Source organism: Chenopodium quinoa, unplaced genomic scaffold (assembly GCF_001683475.1).
Source record: "Chenopodium quinoa cultivar QQ74 unplaced genomic scaffold, ASM168347v1, whole genome shotgun sequence".
NCBI lineage: Eukaryota > Viridiplantae > Streptophyta > Magnoliopsida > Caryophyllales > Amaranthaceae > Chenopodium > Chenopodium quinoa.
In genome coordinates this window covers 4,742,072-4,769,598 of record NW_018743331.1, presented here as the reverse complement: position 1 = coordinate 4,769,598, position 27,527 = coordinate 4,742,072, and the positions used below count along the sequence as shown (strand labels likewise).

The following is a 27,527-nucleotide window of genomic DNA, read 5'->3' as shown; positions in this document are numbered from 1 at the left end:
ATATCCTACGTTATTAGAACGAATTATTTGACCGTATTTAGCATCCAAGCAAAAATGTTATCTTAAACTTTTATTAACCTTCTAGGCATCATTCGGGCACAAAACTAGTATATAGATAAATGAGAGTTTTTTCTCAAGTTTTTAGAGTGCTACGTAGGATTTTAATTTTAAAAAAATTATTAGAGCACCACTTAGAATTAATATTTTTATAACGCTACAATAGGATTTTGCCACGTAAGATTAGTTTTTTTTAAAGCACTACGTAGGATTATAATAAAAAAACATCACGTAGGATTAACAATTTTATAACGATACAATAGGATTATACCACTTAAGTTTAATTTTATAGCATCACATAGGAAAATGTTATATTTTAACCAGTAAAAAAATAATTGCAATTTATTTTAGATCACAAATTTTATATTAATTATAAAAATAAAATCAGCGCGGTCGGCTGAGACACATCCAAACACTGACCGAGTAACCCCTGACCGTTCGAGTAAGACATGATCGATTGAGTAACCCTTGACCAACCAAGTAACTCATGACCAAGTAATCCTGACCACACGGTGTGACTAGCCACATATGAAACTTTGTAAAATAAAATATTATCTTTTTATATTACGAATTTTATCTAAATATGAGAAACAAACTTAATAATTCATTTTATAATAAAAAATTCAAGTTGTAAGCAAGTGAATAGCACAAAGTTTATTAGATAAATATATCTTAGTAAAATATTTTATTTGAAAAAATACAAACAAACCGTGCATCGCACGAGTTTCATCCAATATTTTATTGTAAATATTTGTCATGATAGTATATTGTTTAAGGAGTATTGTTTCTATTTTATGATCTTAGATTTTGTATAAGTACTATATTTGATTAATAAAAATCAAGTCATACTATTAACTCTTTACCTTAAAAATCATTCAAGTGAAGAGAACAACTGAACAAGTCCTACGTAAGTAATTATTCAAGTGAAGGGAACAACTGAACAAGTCCTACGTAAGTAATCAAAATCAAGAATTGGAGAAAGTTAGATACAAAACAAGCATGTATTATAACATCACTAAAATTAGACTAATAATTCAAAAGTGCTGCAGTAGATAGCATGAACACAATTATTGCAGTGAATTGGAGAAAGTATGTGCTTAGTACACAATATTGGAAATATTTGTCAAAAGATCGAAGAAAGTTTGTCCTTGTTCAAAAGCATCTACTCCCTCTACTCGTATTACATAATAATTGAAACACTTGAACATTTTTCACTTTTCATATTAATTACTTACTATTATCTTTTACTAATGTATTATAATTTTTTTAATCATATATTTATTAAAAAAAAAACATCAGCCTAAATTCAAAAACTTTCAGATTTAATATATTCTTTACTTGTAATCAAACAATCTACTATTATCCTTCAAAAAAAGAAAAAAAAAAAACAAACTCTACTATCTTATTATTTTATTTACTTTACTAAAAACTTGAGCAAAAGAAATTAAACTTCTTTTGGAGTCGATGGAGTACGAATAAAATAAATTAAAAATTGTAAAAAAAAAAAAAAAAGCTCAATTCTTTGCGAACAGCTAGAGAGCAATTCGAAAGCTTCATTCAACTGACAAAAGGCTTGTTTCGGCATTGTGATATATCTAGGAGGGTGTGGTCAGCTTCCCCTCTTGGAATCAACTATACTAATCCTAACCATTTGTCTTGCAGGGAGTGGACTACGAATTTTATTAGCTATTGTATGAATAATATGCAGGGTAGCGCTGTTACTTTACGTACATTCGTGGCAACTCTAGGGCAATGTGGTTACATTGAAATGAAATTATCTTTAGAGGCGTGAGTGTCAATCCTTCCAATTCTTAGAAGTGGCACAGTTACACGTTGGAAACTGGGTAAGAGCTCAAAGAAAAATGGAGTGCACGCAGAGAAAGGAGCAGCAAATCCAGGGAAAAGTCAACCTACCATTAATCTGGAAGGTGGGAAAAGCTTCTTCCAAACCGAGTATTTCAATCTGTGTAGATACGGCATGGTAGGAGAAGCAAACAAGAAAAGGGAGCTCTTGGAAGGCAGCAATCGCCTGGATAGCGGAAGAGGAGCAATTAAGACAAGTGCAAGGAAGATCGCGTATTTTCGCAGCCACACCAACTCAAGCAGAAGGCTTAGCCATCCTTACAGCAGTCCAACAAGTACCGGACTGTAGGGATCGCAATTGGGTCACTACGACACTCACTGAATCACCAACTCAAGACAACCAACCAAATATCCGAACTAATCAACCCAAAATATCACACAAGAAGAATATGAAATATGGACAACAATATTTCATTCATAAAACATCAATAATAAGCGGAATAAAATGCAAGCAACACACACGAATTATACGTGGAAAACCCCTTCGATGTGAAGGATAAAAACCACGGGACCTCTTGAGGAGTCCACCCTTAATATTCTCTTATTGATAATAAAATTGAGGGTAAAATGAACCCAATATAGTACACAATAATTCACAACCCACCACCAACAACAAACAATAAGAGATCGAAAATTAGAGAGCAAAAGAGTAGAATTCACCCAAAAGACGACTGCGACTAAACCAGAGCTCAAAACGACGATCCAACCGTCCAAAATGAAGCCCTTGATGTTGGAACAAGCTGCCAAAATTTGAGCGCGATCCAACGGTGAAAACTCCGGCAAAAACCAGTTTTTGAAGGCTGCACAGAAAAACTCCGAAGTTGAAAAACTCTTGTCAAAGAACACTAACTCTCTCTCTATTTTTGTGTGTGTATGCTCAGCTACTAGTTGCCTCAAATTGGTCACTTGTTTTCCACAAGATCTCCCATCTAAAGCTTCCAAGAGAAGCCACAAAAGTCATTCCAAAAACTTCTAGAAGAAGCCACAACTTAAGTCCCTAAATTGGACTTAATTCAACCTAGTAAAATGTAATAAAGATGGACCAAATAAATGGACCAAAACAAGATACATTTTACTTTAATTGGACTGGACCCATAACAATCTCCCCCTCCAGCCCAAAACGTGGAAGACGAACACACTTCAACTATCACTTGAAGTTCATTCCCGCAAGCTTACTACAAACTTCAAGCTTGCTTCCGGGAACCATTTTAGTCAACATATCTGCACCATTCTTGTCGGTGTGGACTTTCTTCAGTTTCATTTTTTGATCTTCGATCACATCCCGCAACCAATGATATCTAACATCAATATGCTTGGTGCGGGCATGGTACATAGCATTCTTGCTCAAATCCATAGCACTTTGACTATCACAAAGTACTACATACTCACCTTGCTTCAAACCCAACTCTGAAGAAACCTTTTCAACCAAAGCATTTCCCTACCTGCTTCCACAACTGCTATATATTCTGCCTCAGCAGTCGACAAAGCCACACACTTTTGTAACTTGGATTGCCATGATATGGCTCCCCCTAAAAATGTGAACTCATAACTTGAGGTAGACTTTCTACTATCGAGATCACCAGCCATGTCTGCATCTGTATACCCCTCAAGAACAGGTTTTCCAACCTCCATAACACAAACAAAGTTTAGAGGTGCCACGCAAGTACCTAAAGATCCACTTCACTGCATCCCAGTGAACCTTACGCGGATTGGATAAGTATCTACTCACAACTCCAACAGAATGTGCAATATCTGATCTAGTACAAACCATAGCATACATCAAAGAACCAATAGTAGAAGAATATGGAATAGAAGACATACTTGCTTAGCTTAAAATGAGCAGCTAATGGTGTACTAACCAACTTGGCATGCTTCATATTAAACCTTTCAAGAACCCGTTCAATTTACTTTTCCTGTGATAACCACAACTTTTCATCCTTCCTATCACGAGCAATCTCCATGCCTAAGATTTGCTTTGCTGGACCCAAGTCTTTCATGTCAAATGAACTGGAAATTTTTTTCTTCAAATTGCTAATCATATCTGAATCTTGCCCAACTATCAGCATATCATCTACATACAAAAGAAGGATAATGAATTTGTCACCAGGAGACCTCTTAAAGTACACACAAGGATCTGCAGAAGTCCGCTTATAACCATTACTTGTCATAGACGAATCAAATTTTCGATACCATTGCCTTGGTGTCTGTTTAAGCCCATAAAGACTCTTCTTTAACTTGCAAACAAGATTTTCTTTCCCCTTTTCTTCAAAACCTTCAGGTTGCTCCATGTAGATTTCTTCATGCAAGTCACCATGTAAAAAATCAGTTTTAACATTAAGCTGCTCCAACTCAAGATCAAGACTTGCAGCTAATCCTAGCACAATTCTAATAGAAGTCATTTTGACAACAGGAGAGAAGATCTCATCAAAGTCAATGCCCTTTTTCTGGTTATATCCCTTTACCACCAATCTGGCTTTGCGCTTCACTATCTTCTCACCATCTTTCTTGTTCTTGAAAACCCACCTATTTTTCAAGACTTTCTTACCCTTGGGATGCTTCACCAACTCATAAGTTTCATTCTTCTGTAAGGACTCCATTTCTTCCTTCATTGCATTGAGCCACAGATCTTTCTCTTCAAGAGACAACAATTCTTGATAATTTTTTGGCTCTCCATCCTCGGCGAGTAGAATGAACTCTGAGCTTGGATACTTAGTTGAAGGCCTGCGTTCTCTAGTTGACCTTCTAACCTGTGTATCCTCAACATGAGGGGTAGGTTGCTCCCCTTGCTCATGAACCTCTTCATCATGTACTTCTTCCTCATCTGTTGAAGACTCATCAAGATCAACACCATCATCCTTATGAACACCATCATCATCATGAACTGGTACATCACCATCAGGTTGTACCTCACCAACATCTTCATGATTCTCCTCAACATTCTCATTTGCTGGCTGATTTACAGGAGGTGTAAGAGAAGAAACATCATCAATAGTATCAAAAGACAATTCTGAAGTAGAAGTATACCTTGTACTCAGAAGATCTGCACCCTTCTCATGCTCAAAGAATACTACATCTCTGCTTCTCATAACTTTTTTTTTTTTTTTTCAGGATCATATAGTCTGAAACCATACTCTTCATCACCATAGCCAACAGAAACACATGGGTCATTCTTGGAATCAGGCTTCAATCTCTGATCTTTCGGCACATGCATGAATCCTTTGCATCCAAAGACTCTCAAGTGTGAATATGAAGGATCACACCCCTTCCATGCTCTATCAGGAATGTCAAGACCAAGAGGAACTAATGGAGAACGGTTGATCAAATACATGGCACATTGAACTGCTTCAGCCCAGAATGTCTTAGGAAGATCAGACATTCTAAGCATACATCTCACTTTCTCCACAATGGTTCTGTTCATCCTTTCTGCAACTCCATTGTATTGTGGTGTACCGGGCTTTATCTTCTTATGTCTTATGCCATGCTATGAGCAATAATACTTGAACTCTTTCGAAGTATACTCACCACCATTGTCAGTTCTAAGACGCTTCACCTTTCTTTCTGTCTCCCTTTCTACCATGGAATGAAATTTCTGGAAGACCTCGAACACTTGGCTTTTTGTCTTCAACATATACACCCAAGTTCTTCGAGTAGCATCATCGATGAAAGTGACAAAATATCTATTGCCACCAAGAGATTCAACTTCAATGGGACCACAAATATCGGAGTGTACTAACTCCAACTTGGCTTGCTTTCTAGTAGACTTCCTGGAAAAGGAAGCTCTATGCTGCTTTCCTGCCAAACAATGATCACAAGGGTCAAGAGAAACAGTTTTATCAACAGGAATCAAAGTTTTACCTGCTAAAAGTTTTAATCCCTTGTCACTCATATGTCCCAATCTTCGATGCCACAAATTAGGAGAGTTCTTCTCTTCCATTGCATTAAGCTCACCAGAACATACACTCAAATATGTCTTGTACAAAGAGCAACACAACTCACCCCGTGTAACTGTCATAGACCCTTTGGATAATTTCCACTTACCATCTCCAAAGTGTGTTGAAAGCCTTGTTGATCAAGGACATTAGCAGACAACAAATTAAGGCGTAGATCAGGAATATGGCGCACACCCTTCAATGTAAGCGTGCATCCAACACTTATCTTCACACAAATATCACCTAACCCAACAATGCTTGCCGAGCTCTGGTTACCCATCTTAACACTACCAAAATCACCAGCTTGGTAGTTCATGAAGTACTCCCTTCGAGGAACACAATGGTAAAAAAGCACCTGTATCTACTAACCACTCTGTGTCTGAACCATCAACATGATGACACTCACTATTTGCACATATCAATGTGACCTCATCATCACTTTTAGAAGCGATTGCTGCGGTATTTTTATCATCTCCCTTCTTTTGTGAATTGTCATTCTTTTGTCTTTGTTCCCTTTTGAAGCGGAAACAATACTTCTTGATATGACCAGGTTTCTTGCAATAGTTGCATGTAGTCACATTTCTCCCATAACTGGATTTGGACCTATTCCATGAGTTATTATGACCTTTGGGACCCTTACTCTTGCTTCTTCCTCTGTTCTCAACAACAAGAGTATGTAAATTATTAACTCCCATCTCCTTTCTTCTGATTTATTCATTAAACATGCTATCTTTGATCACATCCAAAGATAACACACCATCCGGAGCAGAGTTATTAATAGTCACAACCAAGGTCTCCCAACTATCTGGCAAAGAACTCAACAAGAACAAAGCTTGCAACTCATCATCAAGAACAACTTTCATAGTAGTCAAATTGTTAATAATATCCTTTCCACTATTCAATTTCAAATTAACAAGTCTTTTAATCAATGAAGCTTTATTATGAGCGGTCTTCCTTTCATAAAGACCTTCCAACTTCTTTCATAATTCATAAGGGTCGGACTCTTGTGACACATGGTTGAATATGCTAATATCAACCCATTGCCTAATCGTCCCCAAAGTCTTCCTTTTCAACTTTTCCCAATCTTTAACTTCCATTTTATCCGGTTTAGATGGTTTGGAAACACTACCATTTGGATTAGTGACAGATTCAATTGGGTCACTACGACACTCACAGAATCACCAACTCAAGACAACCAACCAAATATCTGAAACCAATCAACCCAAAATATCACACAACAAGAATATGAAATATGGACAGCAATATTTCACTCACAAAGCATCAATAATAAGCGGAATAAAATGCAAGCAACACACATGAATTATGCGTGGAAAACCCCTTCGATGTGAAGGATAAAAACCACGGGACCTCTTGAGGAGTCCACCCTTAATATTCTATTATTGATAATAAAATTGAGGGTAAAATTAACCCAATATAGTTCACAATAATTCACAACCCACCAACAACAACAAACAATAAGAGATCGAAAATTAGAGAGCAAAAGAGTAGAATTCACCCAAAAGACGACTGCGACCAAACCAGAGCTCAAAACGACAATCCAACCGTCTAAAATGAAGCCCTTGATGCTGGAACAAGCTGCCAAAATTTGAGCATGATCCAACGGTGAAAACTCCGGCAACAACCAGTTTTTGAAGGCTGCCTAGATAAACTTCGAAGTTGAAAAACTCTTGTCAAAGAACACTCAATCTCTCTCTATTTTTGTGTGTGTATGCTCAGCTACTAGCTGCCTCAAATTGGTCACTTGTTTTTCACAAGATTTCCCATCTAAAGCTTCCAAGAGAGGCCAAAAAAGTCATTCCAAAAACTTCTAGAAGAAGCCACAACTTAAGTCCCTAAATTGGACTTAATTCAAGCTAGTAAAATGTAATTAAAAATGGACCAAGTAAATGGACCAAAACAAGATACATTTTACTTCAATTGGGCTAGACCCATAACACGGACACCTTCTCAAATGTAATCATCAAGACAGATTCCTACCATGTGGTTAATGCACTCAGACATCCAGAAAAAACAGAAGAAGAGATCAAACATATCATAAAAGACATTCAATTTGAGGCAACCAAAAGAGACTTTCTTGTATGCATAAAGATAGATAGAAATAATGTGCTTCCAGCACATAGATTAGCAGTATAAACTAGGAAATTTGGGTAGTGGGGGTTTCAACCCTCTTTAGCTCTCTGTCTACAAAAAAAGTAAAAAAAATAAAAACTGACAAAAAGGCTAGTCCTTCCGGCCAGTCAATGAATGACTTTTCTCCCACAAAGAATTTACAAAGTCTTTCCGGTCAATGAATTCTTTATTTTTATAAATGGTTATTGTATTAATAAGTTATGTAAAAACATCAATCATACATACATCTAAAAATAGTTTCGACTCGAAAATTTATAACAAAATCACGTGTCAATTCAATACTTTGTTACTACTTTCAGTAAATTCAAATCTTTCTTACTACTTTCAGGAAAATCAAAACATTAGATGTTGCATGGTGTTAGTGTAATAAAACCTGCTTAAACAGACAAGATGATGGGTGCATTCCGTTTTTATTTATGTTGCTGTATTGTGGATTCTAACAGTATGGTTGTGAATTCTACCATCTTGATCAATTCATCAGCAGCTGTTGGTTTTTCAAGGTCCAGCAGTCGAACGGGTCGTGATACTTGGGAGGATGGCAATAATCCTGTTTATAATGCAAAGGTGTTGCTGTCTACTGCGGGAGGATGCGCTTTCACTTCCCACCATAGGGAGGACAATTTCAGCATACCCAAATTTCACTTTGGTTTCATAGGAAGAAAGAAAATGGCTTCAAACTACGTACTTGGAATATTTATGAGCTCAGGACTTTCTAGTGACCATGCTGTGGTAGTTTGGTTTGTCAATGGAGATCAGTCCGTCGGACAAAAGGCCACACTTGACCTCACAATGGAAGGGGATTTGGTTTTAAGGGATGACCGAGGGCAACGTGTTTGGTCGACCAACACCTCTGGCCTATTTGTCAAGTCTATTAATCTGACTTGCGACTGAAATCTAGTCCTTCTAAATGAGAGTGGTAGTGTTGTATGGCAGTCATTTGATCACCCTGCTGATACATGGCTCTTTGGCCAAACCTTGCAAGATGGCCAAAGATTAAACTCCAAGGCATCTTATGATGACTTTTCTCTTGGATTGTGCTATCTTAAGGTAAGGCAAGATTATGTGCAAGCTTCTGAGAATTCCAATCCTGCTTTTCGATATGCTTATAGTAAGCTTAGCCAAAACATTTCTATGATTAAACCTGGAGTTTTTGACTCAGCTGAATCAATTCATCATACATGGTACGTTTTTACTTATTTTCAACTTGAACCAAACAATCATCTTGCTCAATTTTCGTACAATCAGACCGAAACACTAGTTTATGATCTTCTTTCCCCAGTTCTTGACAATGATTGTTTTTTTCCTGCAACCTGTGGGAGTTATGGGATTTGTAGTGATAACGGTAGTAGTTAAATGTGCCCACAAGACATTAATAACGAGACATGGAATGATTTTAAACTAGTAAATCAATCAAATCCCAAATTGGAATGCATTCCAATTGTACCACTGTCATGTCCGGATGCGCATAAACTCCACATTATGATTGCCATTGAAGATGTCTTGTATTTCGACTTTAATACCTCTTTGGCTGGAGTAGATGTTGATAGTTGCAAGCAAGCTTGCCTAGAGGATTGTTCTTGTAAGGCTGCCCTATTTTACTATGATACTAATGTCTCATCAGGTAACTGCTGTTTACCGACCCAGCTACACGTTGAGGAGTACTTCTATTGAAAATGCAGATTATGGACCTTTCAATTTGAATGCTTTTGTTAAAGTGCAAAGGCAGGCTCCCATGGCTAAATAGACACCTACTTTAACTTTCTCGGCAGAAAAAGGGAGTTCTTCCTCATTAGTAATGAAATTGGTAGCTTTTCTGCTTGCTAGTCTGATAATCATCTTCTCTGCTGGTGCATGCTACTATGTTATGGTGTCAAGACGTAGATTCAAGCCTAAAGATTTCAACAGTCTGTCAGATCTGATTGACAATGTCACCAGGTTCTCCTTTGAATCTCTGAAATTGGTAACCAAGACTTTGAAAATAGGCTTGGACGTGGAGGATTTGGGTCTGTATTTGCAGGCACCTTAGGAGATGGGAGCAAAGTCGCTGTTAAAAGATTAGATTCTGTTGGGCAAGGGAGGAAGGAATTTCTAGTAGAGGTAAATACCATAGGTAACCTTCACCATTTCAATTTGGTGAAATTGATTGGATTTTGTGACGATGGATCTCACAGGCTTTTAGTTTATGAATACATGGAAAACGGGTCGTTGGAAAGATGGATCTTCAACAAAGACTTAGCTCAGACACTCACCTAGTCCCTAAGGCGGAATATCATTGGTGGCATCACTAAAGGGTTGGAGTACCTGCACGAAAACTGCAGTCAAAATGTAATCCACTTTGATATCAAGCCTCAGAATATCCTCTTAGACAAGGAGTTTAATGTGAAGATTTCCGACTTTGGATTGGCAAAAATGGCAGACCGAGATTAAGCCAAGTTGTGACAATAATGAGAGAAATTCAGGAAGTAGATTTTGAGCCACAGTCAGAGAAGGATGTCTGTTATCTGTTGTATTTAGTTTTACAGCAACAGCAAACACCTACTTCATCCACATATTCACAAGGGATTTACTCACTATTTCAAGCATGAATAGCAGGACATTGAGTCAGACAAAAGGCATGGAAGGGATGCATACTTGAACAGCAGACATCAGACAGGAAACTACACATATTTATTTAACAGAGATATATCAAGGCCTGAACAAATAATAGAAAAGTATATTGAAGAAGAATAGAGCTCTAGGAACTCGAAATAAGAAGGGCAATATTTAGAAGGTTAAAGAGCCTGCTTTTGCCGCCTTAGTGTGCACTTAATTCATTGAGACTGGTTTATCTATACTACCAGTTACATACACTGTAAAATATAGGATGTTAAAAATGAGATAAAAACAGAATGAATCAGGCCTATATTACCATATTGGGGTTCTCTGTCAAAGAATTACAAGTAGACAATCGTGAATTCAGGATCCTAGCAGATGGGACTAGTCCCATATAATACTTGCAGAAACTGAAAGATGCACCTGAAAGTATCAGATTACATGCTAGTACTGAGCTGCTTTCACAGCTCAGCTAGCATAATATAGGACATTACCTATCACCACTAGGACAAAAAGAATAATGCAAAACAAAATAAAATGTAAACTACAGGCTGCATCAGAAAATAACATAGAAAAAACAGAACATTTCCCACACAACTTATTACTTACTTCAAAAATCTGGAGTCATAACTGACAGATCTTCATATTGTAGAATTGCCACATCCAGCAGTTTGCAATCCTTCTATTCACAATTAATAGGCTATCAGATCTAATGTTGGAGCATGGTACCATTGTGCCAGTGCACAAGAATGTAGGTCTGAGATTGAAGTTTTTGTACCACTGGGGCTGCATCCTACTTCTGTTCAAAACTTGTATTCGCCAAGTATAATGACCATCATTACTATTTCAAATGCATAATTTGATTTATTCCTTTCTATCATGCAGGATTACCGCATGGAAGATGAGTTCATTTAAGTAATCCAGCAACAAGCAAACAAATAGGTCAGTGTTAGATGTATTTGAAAATGAGAAGTGCCCAAATTAGGTTTGCTAAATTATAAAACTTGTAGTGTTATACTTCAAGAATAAGATGATTAATGGGAACTTTATATCCTACCCAAATATAAGTAAAGATCCTTATGGCAGTCATTTAAGCATGTTTAGCCTAAATCTAAAAAACTTCACTCCTTTTGTCCAGGGATGTACGCAAAACCCAAAAAGTATGTGTGTAATGAACAAATTATCAGTTAGCACTCTAAAATTGATCAATTGCAAGCTTCTCCCCCCTCCAAAATTCACATGTATCTAGTTCATCTAATGATAACATGTCTATGCAAATGATGTTCTTTGATATGTGCGGTTGTGATGATCATACTCCTTCCAAATGCTATTTGTTAAATGAACCATGTTCTCCATGCCCTTTCATGGAGCAGGTTCATAATGTGCAACCAATCCTAGGTTTGACCCCTACTCTAACACCTATAATGAGGGTTTTAAACATCAACCCAACTTTGGTTGGGGAGAGGGCCAAATGGCCCAAATCCAAGGTAGTGGTCAAGGTCAATCTAATGGCTAAAGAAATGTCCAAAACCAAGGTCATGGAAACTATAGAGGTCATGGTCCAGGTTACTGCGTGTCCAATAATCAAGGAAACTTTCAAAATAACAATAAATAACAACAAAGAGGTCAACATTCTTCTAATCATATCCCACTCAGTTTTAATGGAAGAGTTAGACTGAACCTTGCTCCTATCCCTCGACAACCCCTACAAATTCAAGCTCCTCCTCCTCCTAAGTCGAGACAACCATGGAGCAATTTGTTAATGCTCAAACTAAGAACAATGACTTAGAGGAATGTCTAAAACAAATGCAAACACATAATTAGATGCTAGAAATCAATTGGCCCAAATTGTTAATGCTATTAAGGGTATGTATAGTACTTTTTTACCGAGTCAAGGTATAGACCCTAGGAACATGTAAATGCAATTGTGACTAGGAGTGGAAGAGTTTGTGGAAAGCGCAAGGGAAAAGTGTAGACAAGTCTTAGATGGTGAGAAGTCAATAGATGAGATGGTTGAGATGAGTGAGTCCCCTTGTGAAATGAAAATTGAGAAGGTTGCCAAATAAAAAGACAAAGAGAAGGAACATGACAAGGAAAAAGAGAAAATAAAAAGTGAAACCCCACTTCATGTGGAAAAACTTCCTTTTCCAGGAAGGTTTACCTAGTCAGTTGGTCTAAAATTGATGAACAATTTGCAAAAAAATTAGAAGTCTTGAGAAAGTTGTATGTTAACATCCCATTCACTGATGCAAATAAACAAATGCCCCACATATGCTAAGTTTCTCGATGAGTAACAAAAGAGATGTTGATTTTTTGGAAACAATAAACATGTTGGACAATTGTACAATTTTTCAAAATAAGTTGCTCACTAAACTTAAGGATCTAGGTCGTTGTTCTATTCTATGTGCTATTGGTGATATGATTATTGATCGTGTACTGTGTGATCTTGTGCTAGCATTAGCTTAATGCCCCTTTCTATGTGCAAGAGACTTGGCCTAAGAGAATTAAAACCTACCAACATTTCCCTTCAATTAACCGATCATTCAGTTAAGATGCCTTTAGGGAAATTAGAGAATGTTCGTTTAGGTTAAGGTGGTGAAGCTTTACATTTAGGTGGATTTTATTGTGCTCGACATGGATGAGGACTTGAACGTCCCTATAATTCTAGATAGGCCTTTCTTAGCCATAGGCGGGCCTATTATTGATGTGAATAATAGAAAATTGTCTTTAATTATCGAAAAAGAAAAAGTGGAGCTCAAAGTTATGAAATGTCCATCCAACATAAATGATTGCATGCATATTGATGTTATTGAGCGTGTTATTCATGAGACTATGCATATACAATTAATAACACTAATGATCCACTAGAGTATTTTTTGACAAGTAAAGATAGGTTGTATAAAGAGAATACGTAGATGGAGGCATTTGAGTAGTATCTTGACTTCACTCCTACTATTGAAAAGAAAGAACAAGTGAACCTAGTGAGCGGCGAAGAGGTAGAAGAGAAATGCAAGAAAGGAAATGAAAAGGAATCTCCAGACGTAGAGCTAAAACCTCTACCATCAAACTTCAGGTATGAGTTTCTTACTTTTTTGGTCGTTGTTAGTGCATCATTGGATAAGGTTCAAACCTTAAAATTGTTAATGCTTTAAGAGGGAGAAAAAATATCCACACAACGCAACATCATCTTCTCATTAACACTTTCAAATCACAAAGAGAAAAACACATAAACCATCAAGAATCAATATTCACTCATCATCACATCACCACGCCCCAAGCTAGCAAAAATCCAACCCTAGGCAAAAGGAAGGAAAATGGGAAAGAACCTACCCCTAGTCACCACCACGACTCTCAACCTATACAAAACATGCACATAAGCCCCTAAATATACAAATAAACACACATACCCCAAGCTAAAATAGAGCACCGTTCTTGGTGTGAAGCAAAACAAATAAGGGGGTAGGGGCAAAGAATGACCCTAATCTTCTTCGGGGGGTGGGTTAGTATCCCACCCACCAGTATAATCGAGTAGCCAACCATAATGGCCATGGTTCATCTCATGTTGCCACTTAGGGTAAGATCAAACCTTTCAGGCAACTCGATAAGTTGGTTTGAGTCATAGTAGTAGTTAGGGTTACCCTTATAGTCACACCCACCGGGAACTTGGTAGTTATAAGGAGGGAAGGAACGAGGGTTAGGGTTTAAGGGCACTTGCCACTAATGTTAGGTAGGGTTATTTACGGGGCATTGTTGGGGAGGCCATAACGGATAGTTCACATAAGGGTCAAAATCTTGGTTTGCATGAAAGTCATAAATTTATGAATATTGGACCATCACCCCACTTCTGTTAGCTTCCATGCTCATTTGTAATGGGGCATTAAGCTAATGTTAACAGTCTAGCACAAAATCACACAGTGCACAATTAATAACCATATCGCCAATAGCACATGGAATGGGATAGCGACCCGGATCTCTAAGTTTAGTGAGCAACTTATTTTGAAAATTGCACTACAATATCCCGGCATGCTTATTGTTTCCAAAAAATCAACATCTCATTTGTTACTTAAGATATCCTTGAGAAACTTAGCATACATGGGCATTTCTTTATTTGTAATTGTGAATAGGATGTTAACATACAACTTTCTCAAGAATTCTAAGTTTTTTGCAAAATTGCAAATTGTTTATTAAGTCTAGACCAGCCGACTAGGTAACCTTCTCGGAAAAGGAAGTTTTGCCACATGATGTGGGGTTTCACTCTTTGATTACTCTTTCTCTTTTTTTTATTCTATTTCTTTTTCCTTCTCATTTTATTTCTCTTTGTCTTTCTCTTTGGCCCCTTCTCATTTTCACCTCACAAGGGGACTCACTCATCTCAACTATCTTACATATTGTCTTATCATCATCTAAGACATTCTACACCCTTTGCAATTCCCACAAACACTTTCAAAGTTTCAATTCTTAGTCACAAATGCAGTTACATGCTCCTTAGGGTCTATACCTTGACTCGGGAAAGAAGTACAAGACATACCCTTAAGAGCATTAACAATTTGGGCCAATTGATTTTCTATCTTATTATACGTTGCATTTGTTTTAGACCTTCCTCTAAGTTATTGGTTCTTTTTTGTTTGAGCATTAACAAATTGCTCCATAATTGTCTCTAAACTCGACTTAAGAGGAGGAGTAGCTTGAATTTGTAGGGGTTATCAAGGAATATAAGCTAGGCTCAGTCCATTTCCCGCATTAAAATCGGGTGGGAAGATTGTTGACCTCTTTGTTGTTACCTATTGTCATTTTGAAAGTTTTCTTGATTATTAGACACGTATTTACCTAGACATTAACCTCTATTGTTTCCACGACTTTGGTTATGGACATTTCTTTGGCCACTAGATTGCCCTTACTAATACCTTTGGTTTGGCCCCCTCTCCAACCAAAGTTGGGGTGATGTTTTCAACCCTCATTTAGGTGTTAGAGTAGGGGTCAAACCTAGAATTGGTTGCACATTATTAACTTGATCCAAGAAAGGGCATAGAAACATGATTCATTTAACAAATGACATTTGGAAGGAGCGTGATCATCATAACCACACGTATTACAAAACATCATTTGCTTAGACATGTTATCATTAGATGAACTAGATACGTGTGAATTTTGGAGGAGGGGAAGATGGGACGGGGAGAAGCTTGCAATTAATCAATTTTAGATGGCAAGGCGACAACCTTTTAGCTAAGCACGTTAATAGCATTAACTTCATACCTCCTACCTTTCTTTATAATGCTTTCTTATCGAGGTTCCAATTGGCGTAGTTTTGAGCTACATCCTCAATCACCGAAATCGCCTTTGTGGGTTGCATTTTCATTATTGGCCCACCCAATGTCAAATCCAAACACATTTGGCTTCTCTTGATAGGCTTGTATAGAACCCATGCAACAAGAGCCAATCCTCCATATAGTGGTATGGGCATTGTTATTGGTAGCTCTTAAATCTCTCTCTAACATCATAGAACGACTCGTCCGGTTCTTGTTGGAAGTTTGCTATTTAAGACCTTAACTCCGGCTTTTTTTTCAAGAGGCATGAATCTCCCAAGAAATACCGAAATTACTTTGTTACAAGTTGTCAACAAATAGGGAGCCAACCTATTAAGCCAATCGCTTGCTTTTCAATTTGTTGCACTGAGTTCTCCAAACTCTTCGTTTGGAACTTAGCTCTATAATCCTCTCCTCTAAAATTTCAATGCATTGAGTGTTCGAACTCGAGGCCATAGTGTCCTTCTCTAATACCAAGTGCAACACACTACAGTTTCCAAGTACAACAAATTCATGCAATATCAAGAAAGAGATGATAAAGGATGACAAGATGATTAATTGATAGACAAAAGTTAAAGAGAATACAAGTCATTGTTAATGGCTTTATAGACAAAAGTTAAAGAGAATACAAGTCATTGTTAATGGCTTTAAGTCATAACTCTCCAGGGGTTCCAATTACAAACTTTCTGAATGCTTTATCTTTCCTACTCTCTTACTACTTGGCTAAGGTCATACACTTCATAATTGCATTTACTATATAACTATTACCTATGTTACATTGACATGGGTACGGGTATCCAATATTGGTACGAATCCGAGTATCCGATACGTCATTTTAAAAAATTTAGGACACAGGGACGCTGGCTTAACTTTTGACTCGGGTACGAATACGACAATAAAAGGAAAAAAACGGATAACCCAAGTACCCATAAAAGATGTTAACAAGTTTTGTTTTAAAATATTAGATAATATGATGTACTGATGTAGTACTACTTACCTTTTTTTTTTCCCTGTAATAGTACTACTTACCTAATACTGTTAAATTTAATGCAACTTGCTCTAAGACCACTCTCAATAGTGAGCAAAAAAAAATGCCCACCCACTATCTCTTTACCCACTTTCTCTCTCAATGGTGAGCAAAAAAAATGCTTGCCCACTACTCTCTCTCTCTTACTTTTTCAATACCCCACCATTACTTTCTCTCTCCTACACAACACTTCTTTATTTATTAATTTCAATTATATTTTAACAATATTACTCCAAATAAATAAAAACTAGTCTAAATTTGTGTAACTTATTTTTTTTTAATTGTGTTGTTTTTATCGTTAAAATAAAGAATATGGAGGATTTATGGTATTTCTGAAATTATACCAAAATATACCAAAATGCATGTCTATTTATAGAGAATTAAATTTTATGACCGTTGGTAATTTTAATTTTTATTTAATAAATATTTATTTCAGAATTTGCATTACAAAAAATATAACCATTGCAAATTGTGGGGCCCACCAGAGCACTATTCATCCTCAAATTTGCCCAAGTCTTGGGCATTTTTAGAAATGCTCATGAGCATATTTTGCATTTCTTCATTTGATCACCATTGTAATACATGAGCATATTTTTTGCCCACCCAAAATGCCCATGAGAGCACCCTTAAGGGTGAACAATTAAATGGTTCACAATGAGTGAACAATAAAATAGTTGGCTTAATGGCAAACTCTAAGTTTGTTCATCTTGAGTGGTTGCAAGTTCGAATGTTGCTACAATCAGTCAGAGGAACAAATTCGTTGTGGGCCCCACCCAAATTTTCCACTCAACTAAAAGCAGCGCCACTTGGCCCAGCCGCTGCTTGACACGTGTTGTCAGTTTTAAATATATCCGTTGTAATTTTACAACGGATATATTTTACAAAATACAAATAAAAAAAAAAAAATTACCAACGACTTTCTTTTTTTCCCCTCTATAAATAGACACCCATATTGATATACTTTCTTCAACTTTAAAAATCCATTTTCTTTTCTATTATATTTTTCTCTTCAAAAATCCCCTCACTAATTACCAATATTATTATTATTTTTACCAATATTAATATTATTATTGTTATTATTATTTTTATTTATTATCATTAATATTATTATTATCGTTATTATTATTATTATTATTATTATTATTATTGTTATTATTATTATTATTATTGTTATTATTATTATTATTATTATTATTATTATTATTACTATTACTTTTACTATTATTATTACTATTACTACTACTACTATTTCTACTACTACTACTACTACTACTACTACTACTACTACTACTATTATTACTATTACTATTATTATTACTACTATTACTATTATTACTACTACTATTATTATTATTATTACTATTAATATTAATTTTTTTTTTCCAATTATAAATTATAATTATGAATGCTAATACCAACCCCAAAACAAATAGAAAGCAGAAAAAAAATTTGGGTCAAAATATTATCCCAAATCAAGCCAATTTCTATCCAAATCCCCCTAATTTTTCACAAACACCCACAAATATTCCCCATAATTTTTCTAGTGTTTATCCTCAAAGACCCCAGTCAAGTTTCCCATATAATCCACCTAATTTCCCTCAAAATTTTAATTTTTCTCAAAGCAGTTCAAATTTCCCACATCCATCCATGACACCAATGGGTTACGGTGAATATGGTGCTGCATCTGGTTATTTTCCGTCACAACAACCGAATCCCAATATTTGGGAATCGAGCAATGTCTTATCTGAAGAAGATGAGGCAAATGAAGAATGCGAGGATGATGGTGAGGGAAATGAAACTCCTTCCCTCCATCAAAACTTCACTCAAATGTTACAGCAACCACTCCAATCAACTCCGGAATTTCGTGTTGGTTGTTCAAACAATAGAAGTTGGTCACGATCAGAAACTGCGGCTCTTATATCCGCCTACATGAACACCAGCACCAACATAATTATCGGCACAAATCAAAAGAAGGGTCAATTTTGGAACAGAGTCTTGGACGCATACGATGCTGCCAGGGTATCGAATCCAGTTGAAATATCCCTACGAACTATTAGTAGTTTGAAGGGAAGGTCGATGCGAATCTCTGAAGCCGTGTTAAAGTGGTGCGGAAGCTATGATAAGGCCCGGAAGCGAAAGGGAAGTGGCTATAACGAAGATGATGTTATCCAAGAGGCCCACAAAATCCATGAGAACTCGTTCGGACGATTCACCTTCTACGAGGAATGGATCCAAATTAGGAAGTTTGACAAATTCCGGTCTTTCTTGGACCAACAAACATTCAAGCCTTCGGTGGGACGTCCACATTCAACTCCACTGACGGATGATTCTGTAGGGAGCGGAAGTAGTGGGAAGAGGACACGGGATGAGGGTGACAATTCCTCACCTACCACACCGACCAGCGTGGGTGTCGGTGATGAGAGAGTAGCTCGTGCTGAAGGAATTAAAAAGGCTAAGTCGAGGTTGAAGGGTAAAGCTCCATCAAGTGAAGCATTTAAGGAATTAGAAACATTCAACACCCGATTGCAGCTATTTGGGGATTCGATGAATGTGTCAAACGAAGCAGAAATGAAGAGGCTTGAAATACAGGAGCGCAAGGAGGCAAGGAAACAACGGAAAATTGAGCTAGAACAACATAGGATCCACTGGGAGCAACTAGCTCGTCTAGAACAGAAAGTAAACCGAGAACAGTGGGAAGACGAAATGATAGTAATACTTCAGAACAAAATTAAAAGTTTCACTAATGATGCTTAGGCATTGTAATCTTCATTTTCAGTAGTGATAAGTTTTCAATTCCAGTTCAACCTCTTGTACTCATTTCCAATTATTTGTATTTTATCAGTTAATTAGTAAAATGGATCTTTTCCACTATCCCATTTTTATAGCCCATGTGATCTTTGTCTCTTTATTCAATTATATCAATTTGTCTCTTTATATATAATTGTGTCAGTATCTTAATTTCCCCTTTGTTAGCCCATGTGAAACCCTTCTTCTCCATTCAATTTCTGTGTGGTTCTAATCCAGTGTTTGTCATAACCCATGTGATCTTTGTCTCTTTATATTCAGTTATTTCTGAAGAAGAATTACAAATTAGTTCACTATAAATAAACACCATTCTTTCATTTATTTTACACACAAACACATAAATCGTTTGCAGTTATTATTAGAAAACCTCACTCTATCTTACATTTCTTACGTAGAAAATGAATTCAAACAGTTTCAACTTAAGCTCAACCGATTCCTCTTCATCTTCATCTAACTCGGATGATGAGGGAAGGGAGCTTAGAGTTTAACAACGTAATGAAGTGTGTCTTATGATACAACACGTAATGCATGAGTACATTCCACCAATTATTCAAGCTGCCACTCAGCAACGCCGACACAAATCTACTGAGCCCCGAAAGGATAGGGGACGCGAAGAAGGTCATGCACGGTTATACAATGACTATTTCGCGGAAGTCCCAGTTTATCCAAGTTCCTTGTTCCGGCGCCAGTTTCGAATGCGTAAACATGTGTTTGAGCGCCTTCTCAACGCAGTGACCCAACATGACCCTTGGTTTCAACAAAGGCGAGATGCGGCAGGTCGTCTTGGGTTGTCTCCACTTCAAAAGTGCACTGCGGCCTTTAGACAACTAGCTTACGGGTGTGCTTCAGACGCTTGTGATGAGTATGTCTGTATAAGTGAGGCTACTTCACGATTGGCACTCCAAAATTTTACAGAAGGTGTCATCAACCAGTTCGGTCCAAACATCGTAGATATGGAAAGATTGCTACGTATTGGGGAAGAACGTGGATTTCCTGGCATGATAGGCAGCATTGATTGTATGCACTGGGAGTGGAAGAACTGTCCACACGCATGGAAGGGGCAGTATCAAGGAAGAGCAGGAGTTGCAACTCTCGTACTGGAGGCAGTTGCGGACAGAGATCTATGGATATGGCATTCGTTCTTTGGGATGCCAGGTAGCTGCAACGATATTAATGTGCTTCATCGATCCCATGTGTTCGAAGACGTCTTAGAGGGTCGAACACCTGCTGTGAACTTCGTAGTCAATGGTCATCATTGTACGAATGGGTATTATCTTACTGATGGAATCTACCCTAGATGGGCTATTTTTGTGAAATCCATTACGAGGCCACAAGCTCGTAAGGATCGTTTATTCGCAAAACACCAGGAAGCTGCAAGGAAAGACGTTGAACGCGCATTTGGGGTCCTTCAAGCTCGTTTTGCCATTATTAAAAAGCCGTCTTTGGCGTGGGATACCGACATACTCCACAATATCATGCTCGCCTGCATCATAATACATAATATGATCGTTGAAGATGAACGAGAGACGTATCAAAATAACGTTAATACCAATGAGTTTATGAATGCTGGAGGCAACGCTAATGAGGACACTACCGAGTACCGTACTGATCGTATTGTGGATATTGACTTATACTTGACTCGTAGAACAGAGATTGAGGATCAACAGACTCATTTGCAGCTAAAAAACGACTTGGTCGCACATATATGGAATAAATTTGGTAACAATGAGAACTTACGCAATTAGGTTTACAACAAATGGTTATCCCTAACGACATCTTACAGAACGATGTGTAGTAGTTCTTTTTTTTTAAAAAAAAATGTACTTGATTATAGTTGTAGTACTGTAATCACGATTTGTATCTTTTTTTTTTAATTATGTTAATTAAAATTAGCTGCGTTGTTTAAAAATATTGGTCACAAGAATTAGTTTTTAAAAAAGCTGATAAAAAAACGCGATAATTTCTTAATTAGTAATCACGATTAAAAAATTAAATACGTCAATTAATTACATTGACATCGAGTTAATAAATTATAATTATGAATTAAATAGATTATATTTACAAAAATAAAATAAGGTGGGGTAGGGAGTATTGATAATGAACCATTGTTTAGTGTTCATTGTTAAGAGTGAATATTGTAAATGGTTTGTTGGGTTGATGTGGATGAGAGAGAAATGGTAATAGTGACCCATGAACCATTTTTTTTGTTCACCAATAATGATGCTTTGAGCATATTTTTTGATCACCATTGGAAGTGCTCTTAAGACTCCACTTTTTACTCAAAAATATAAAATATTCTTATTCATAGTACTACTACTTCAAAAAACACACGGTCAAATTTTTTTTAAAAAGAGAAATTAATGAGAGGGGGTCCAAATTAATTCTCCACCATAGTTTTTATTTCTCTCTCCTCTCTCTTTATTGTTGAACATGTTTGAATGTCCGCCGTATTTGAAGCTCCAAGACTCCACCTTCAACCTCTTCTCCACCATTTTTGAAGCTCCAAGACACCATTGCCATACCGGAGAGCCAAGTGGTATGTCCGGAACGGATTTCATACCCGGATCCGTGTCAAATCGTATCGACCCGGGTATGACGGCAAAATTGCCACGTCTGTTACACATTGTCTTTTTCCCTAAACGCCAAAGTGGCAGCTAATGAACCAAACATAGCACTTGCAACTATAGGATAGTGCTACCCCATGTTGTGAGTGGTGGTATCTCCCATTTGTTGTTGTTGTTGTTGTTGCTGCTGCTGTCCCATACATCCCTACCTTGTCTCCAGCTGTAGGTGTAGAGTGCGGGTAGTGTAGATTAGTTCATTGCATATGTACATCTTTGAAATGACCCTAAAGAATGTCATATAAAGACAGGCCCAACAATCATTGTCGGCCTAAGGCACGCATAAGAACAAATCCAGCCCATTTGATGATTGTGGATTTCTTATCAAAGCCCAATATCCTTCAAGCTTGGCACCAAAAAGCGGCAAAGGAAAAGTGACAATTAAAGGGCATGGTTTGGGGCCAAAAGCAGTTGAAAGAATGCATGTGAGAACATTCAGCACAATTGAGGGATATACTTAACCCTAAACGAGGAAGACTTATAAAAGCAAAGACATTTTAAAAAAAAACAACTGTTTTTTTTTTTTTCTGTACTTAGTTTCTTTTGTTCTTAGATTTAGTTCTAGTTTACATTTTGTTCTTAGTTTTAGTTCTAGTTTACATTAGCTCTTATACTAACTGAATTATCTATCAGTAGCACTTTCATCTTTACAACTTGCTACTATCTCCAATCGAACTTAGAGATGGAGGTAATTATGTTCCCAAATTCAATTGTACAGCCTGACTATTTTAATGTATCTTTCACGTTATGTATATTGTCCTTGAGTTGATGCTTTAACGTTACTTCAATTGCTTTGTTCTCTTTCATATCTTGTTATTACTAGACTCTAATTGTCGATTGGTAATTACTCATATGCTAGCGAGATCTCCTCATAAGGACAAGTTACACCCAAGGTCCCCTCTTCGGTTGAAGTTTCATGGAAAGCAACAAAAACTAAATGGTTCTAATTTCTAAGCACCAAAGGAAAGAAACATTGTTTTACAAATAAATACAAATAAGAGACAAATTTTAAGGCAACACTACAATGGAAAGTAACATCAGTACATACATCACAATAGAAGCTACTTGAAAAGCAGCACAATGACACAGTCAGCTACTTGTATTTGATGCATATTAAAGTGATAAGGCACAGAGAGTTTTATAGTAGCATTATGTGTAGTGCATTCCCAGCTTTTGTTTCAGAAACCACATGTTGGAATTCTTAATCAAATTTAAGTAAATCAAATCAATTTTACCACCCATAGAAGAATCTGAAAGAGGTTTACAATGTAGTCACATACCATTACATATACATGTTATGCAAGATTTGTTATACTTGACAATGATCAGGCTTCAGAGAAACTCTAAATCAAGAAGCTATTAATGCAGATAAAAGGAAAATTTAATAAACACTTACATCGTACTGAGCTGCTTCCTCAACTCTGCCAGCATATACAGTGCATTACCCTTGATCATTGGTACAAAAGAATAATGCAAACAAATGAATAAACTGCAAGAAGCACCTGCAAATAACATTATTAGAGTAAGCAGAATTCAAGACAGTGCATGTCTATTATTATACAAACTTCTATTTAAGTTTCCCAACATCAGCAGTGTAGTACAAAATTTATGTCTATTATTATTCAACCTTCTTCACATTCTATTGTTAAACAGTAATCTTCAACCCTCCTTGAAACAGTTTTTCCTGACCACTTAAAAATAGCCAAGGGGCAATTTTAAAATGTAAAATGAAATAAGCAATTAGTAAATAGGAAGTAGTGATATATATATATATAAAAAAAAAAAAAAAAAAAGGTAGTCAAACATTTTAAGAACTATCAACAGGAAAGAGAATAATGGAGGAAGGGTGGGGGTCGAAATCATGAAACAAATTATAAAAAATGAATGGAAGGAGATGGCAAAACATTTGGAATACCAGAATAAGTTACATAGTTCAAAACCGGACATATTTCATTAGCAACAAGCAATGCAGACCAAATGTTATATAGAGTACAAATTTTATACAGTAACACAGGAATTATATTAAAGGAAGTTCAAGGAGTCACGGCATATGGTTTAGTCAAAGCATTAAAAACATCGTGGAAATTCAATAGCTTATAATTCGAGGAAATGGCTGAAACTGCTAATGTCCAAGAATTGCTGTCAATATAATTTCCTTTAGCTAGAACATTTACTACTTCAAACAACAATTCCAAATTCCCTTCTTCACACAGAAGGTTCATAAATTTGTTAACAGTCAAAAGATGAGGGGTGTAACCCTTGAACACCATTTCATCCAAAATAAATGCCACTTCCTTCAGTTTCATCCCAGAAAGAAGCCCCTGAACAACTATCCGATAAGACACAACATCAGGTTTACATCCTCGCCTAGGCATATCTTCAAATAAATCAGTGGCTTCTCTTATTTTTCCATCGTTGAAATAGGCTTTGATCAACACATTATAACTAATGACATCAGGTTTACATGTTTTTCCTTCCATCTCATTTAAAACCTCCAATGCTAAGTCAAAACGCTTCTCGGCACAATTTCCACTAATGAGAGCATTATAAGTCGCGGTGTTAGGCAAACACCCAATTCTTTTCATCTCCTCCAGAACAACAACAACCTCATCCTTTCGCCCAACCTTAAAAAGACCACGAATCAAAGTAGTATAAATAGCCGAATCCACTTCAATATTCTTGTCTAGCATCTCATCCTTAAGTTTAAATGCCAAATTCAACTCATTAATCTCACAAAACCCCTTGATCAATGAACCATAAACATAAAATGTAGGTTCAACATTGTAAACCCGGGTCATATCTTTCTTCAACCTAAACGCTTCCTTCAGCTTCAAACTCGCACAAAGCCCCGTAATCAACGTAGAAAAAGTCACCTCATTAGGCCGAACCCTTCTCTCACGCATTTCATCAAACACCTTCCATGCACTCTCCATATCATTCCGTACCCTATAAGAATTAATCATGATATTATAACTACAAACATCTGGGGAGGCAAACCAATCAATACCCACAAAAACCCTTTCCAATTTATCAAATTCCCGACAAATTAATAGCCATTTAACATAGTATTCAAGGATTTCACCGTTCTTGGACATCGAAACGAGGGAATTTCGTCGAACACATGGAGTGCTCTTTCGGGCAATCGAGCTCGAGCATAATAAGTAATTACATTGCAGAAAATGATTTCTGTGGGTGTAAAACGAGTTTCAAGCTTCAATTTTGACAAGATTAGTTCCAATTCATCGAACATTTTTGCTCGGCCAAGTTTGGTGATGATGATATCATAGGATAGAAGGGAATATGGGTAGGGTTTATTGTTAGAATTAGGGTTTAGGAAGAGATTGAGGGCAAGTTTTGGGTCTTTTTGTTGTCGAAGAAGAGCAGAGAGTCGAAATGGGGAGAGAGATTTCAATTTCTCCATTGTTTGTTGGTGAACGTTGAAGGCGGGAAAATGTATTGCTTCTTCCCCAAATTTGGGCTCATTAAAGGCAACGTTTGGGAAATCAGCTGATTGAGGCAAATCCACTAATCCTATCCGCTCCCCCACCAAACACTAAAATTAGCGTATTGGCTCTTCAAACCTCTAATAATTGTCCAATCCTCTAATTTTGCCACAATCAGCTGAACATAGCCTATTGAGGAAGTCTTAGCGCCTCACCGTGTGAGATTTATACACTACCTAGCAAGCGCATTTTTGTACCAAAATATTCCGGTACCAAGATACAAGTATGTGTTTTTGGTACCAATTTTTTTGTATCAAAATATCTGATTTTGGTAGTTGTTTGGTACTACGTGAGATTTATAAATCTCACACTGTGAAGCGCCTAGACCTACTCCCTAAATCACTATTGTGAACTCTCTCTTTTTAAAAATCTAGATAGTTCTTGGGTTATGCTCAATTTTTTGAAATTGAAAAGTGATTAAGATATAGAAGTCTCTAGAGAAATGTACCACAATAGTCCATTATAATAACAAGAAGACAATTTGGTTACAGCAGAAGGGCATAGTGCTTATGAAATAAAGCTAAGAAACAAAAAGTAGTCATATAGTTTATCCAATGTTGATCACAATTATTGCAAATAAAATGTAGCAAGAGGATAGTATAAGCTAAGTAAAATATGAGTTAGTGTCACTATGGTAAAAAAAAATCCTATGTATGAGACCTTGTATATTGCTCATTTTGAGGTAGAATTTGGAAATTGAGACAAAGGAAAATCATCGAGCTACATTTAAGTTCATTGCATCCAAGATCATCACAAGCTTGTAAGATGGCAAGTGCAAAATGGATTTCTAATTAAACTCATTAACCTCATGGACAAATCCTCATGAACTAGCTTATTATACAATGTACTCCGTATAATATTATTAATATAGATGAATAGCGGTTAGTTCTACCTCACATAGATAATCAAAGTGTTTTATTACCCATCTTTACCTTGCAAACAATGAATCATACCCATACAAAAGAAGTGTAAAATAGAAAAAACCCAAGTTCATGTTCATAGGGGCATTTGGAAGACCAAGCTAAGGTTGCTTGATAATGGTGAATGTTATTTTGATGAAAAACTTGGCATGTTTCATTCACCAAGAAAGTGATGTCAGAGAAAAAGTCAAAGAACATACTAAAAGAAATAGTTGAAACAAAGCTATTAAGTTTGTTAATTAAAGAAGCAACCAGGAACATGCTAATTAATCAAGTAATTTAAAATTTTGAATAATCATGGAGAAATGACCACAATGCAAACAAATAGGATTCAACCATACGTTTCTTGCAAGACAATGCTAAGGCCCACGTAAGGCAAGATGACGACCTAAAATGGCTCACAAGCACGGGGACTTTACATTTGTTTAATTCAGCAACTAGCAAATAGTCTAGATTGCAATATCTTGGATCCTTTTTTTTTCTTTAGATTAATTCAATTAGATCACACATGTATAAGAAAGTACCAAAAACAGTAGAGGATTTGTGTGGCATTTTGAAGGAAGCGTTTTATTAATTACACCCAAAAAGATTATCGAATGTGTTGATGTCATTGCAGTATACTTTCTCCGTTCTATTAATATTGCAACAAGGATGAAATTACGCATCCCAAACACATTTTATATGCTAAATATCTATAATTGTGTAATAGTAAAATTATAAAAAGTTGATATTGTGAAAGTATTTTATGAGACGAAT

The 27,527-nt window shown here is 36.5% G+C and overlaps 2 protein-coding genes and 1 pseudogene across 2 annotated transcripts; 2 read left to right on the top strand and 1 right to left on the bottom strand.

Annotated features, from left to right (window-relative positions):
- The first annotated feature begins 18,578 nt into the window (after nt 1-18,578).
- Nucleotides 18,579-19,676, top strand: LOC110737561 (glutathione S-transferase T3-like). Its single transcript, XM_021917902.1, has one exon. The coding sequence runs from the start codon at nt 18,579-18,581 to the stop codon at nt 19,674-19,676; it is 1,098 nt and encodes a 365-aa protein (XP_021773594.1).
- A 575-nt stretch (nt 19,677-20,251) lies between these two features.
- Nucleotides 20,252-21,472, top strand: LOC110737560 (putative nuclease HARBI1). The gene has a single exon (XM_021917901.1). It carries the CDS (start codon nt 20,252-20,254, stop codon nt 21,470-21,472), a length of 1,221 nt encoding a protein of 406 aa, XP_021773593.1.
- Nucleotides 21,473-23,605: 2,133 nt separating this feature from the next.
- LOC110737807 lies at nt 23,606-26,247 on the bottom strand (annotated as a pseudogene).
- Between the last annotated feature and the right edge of the window lie 1,280 nt (nt 26,248-27,527).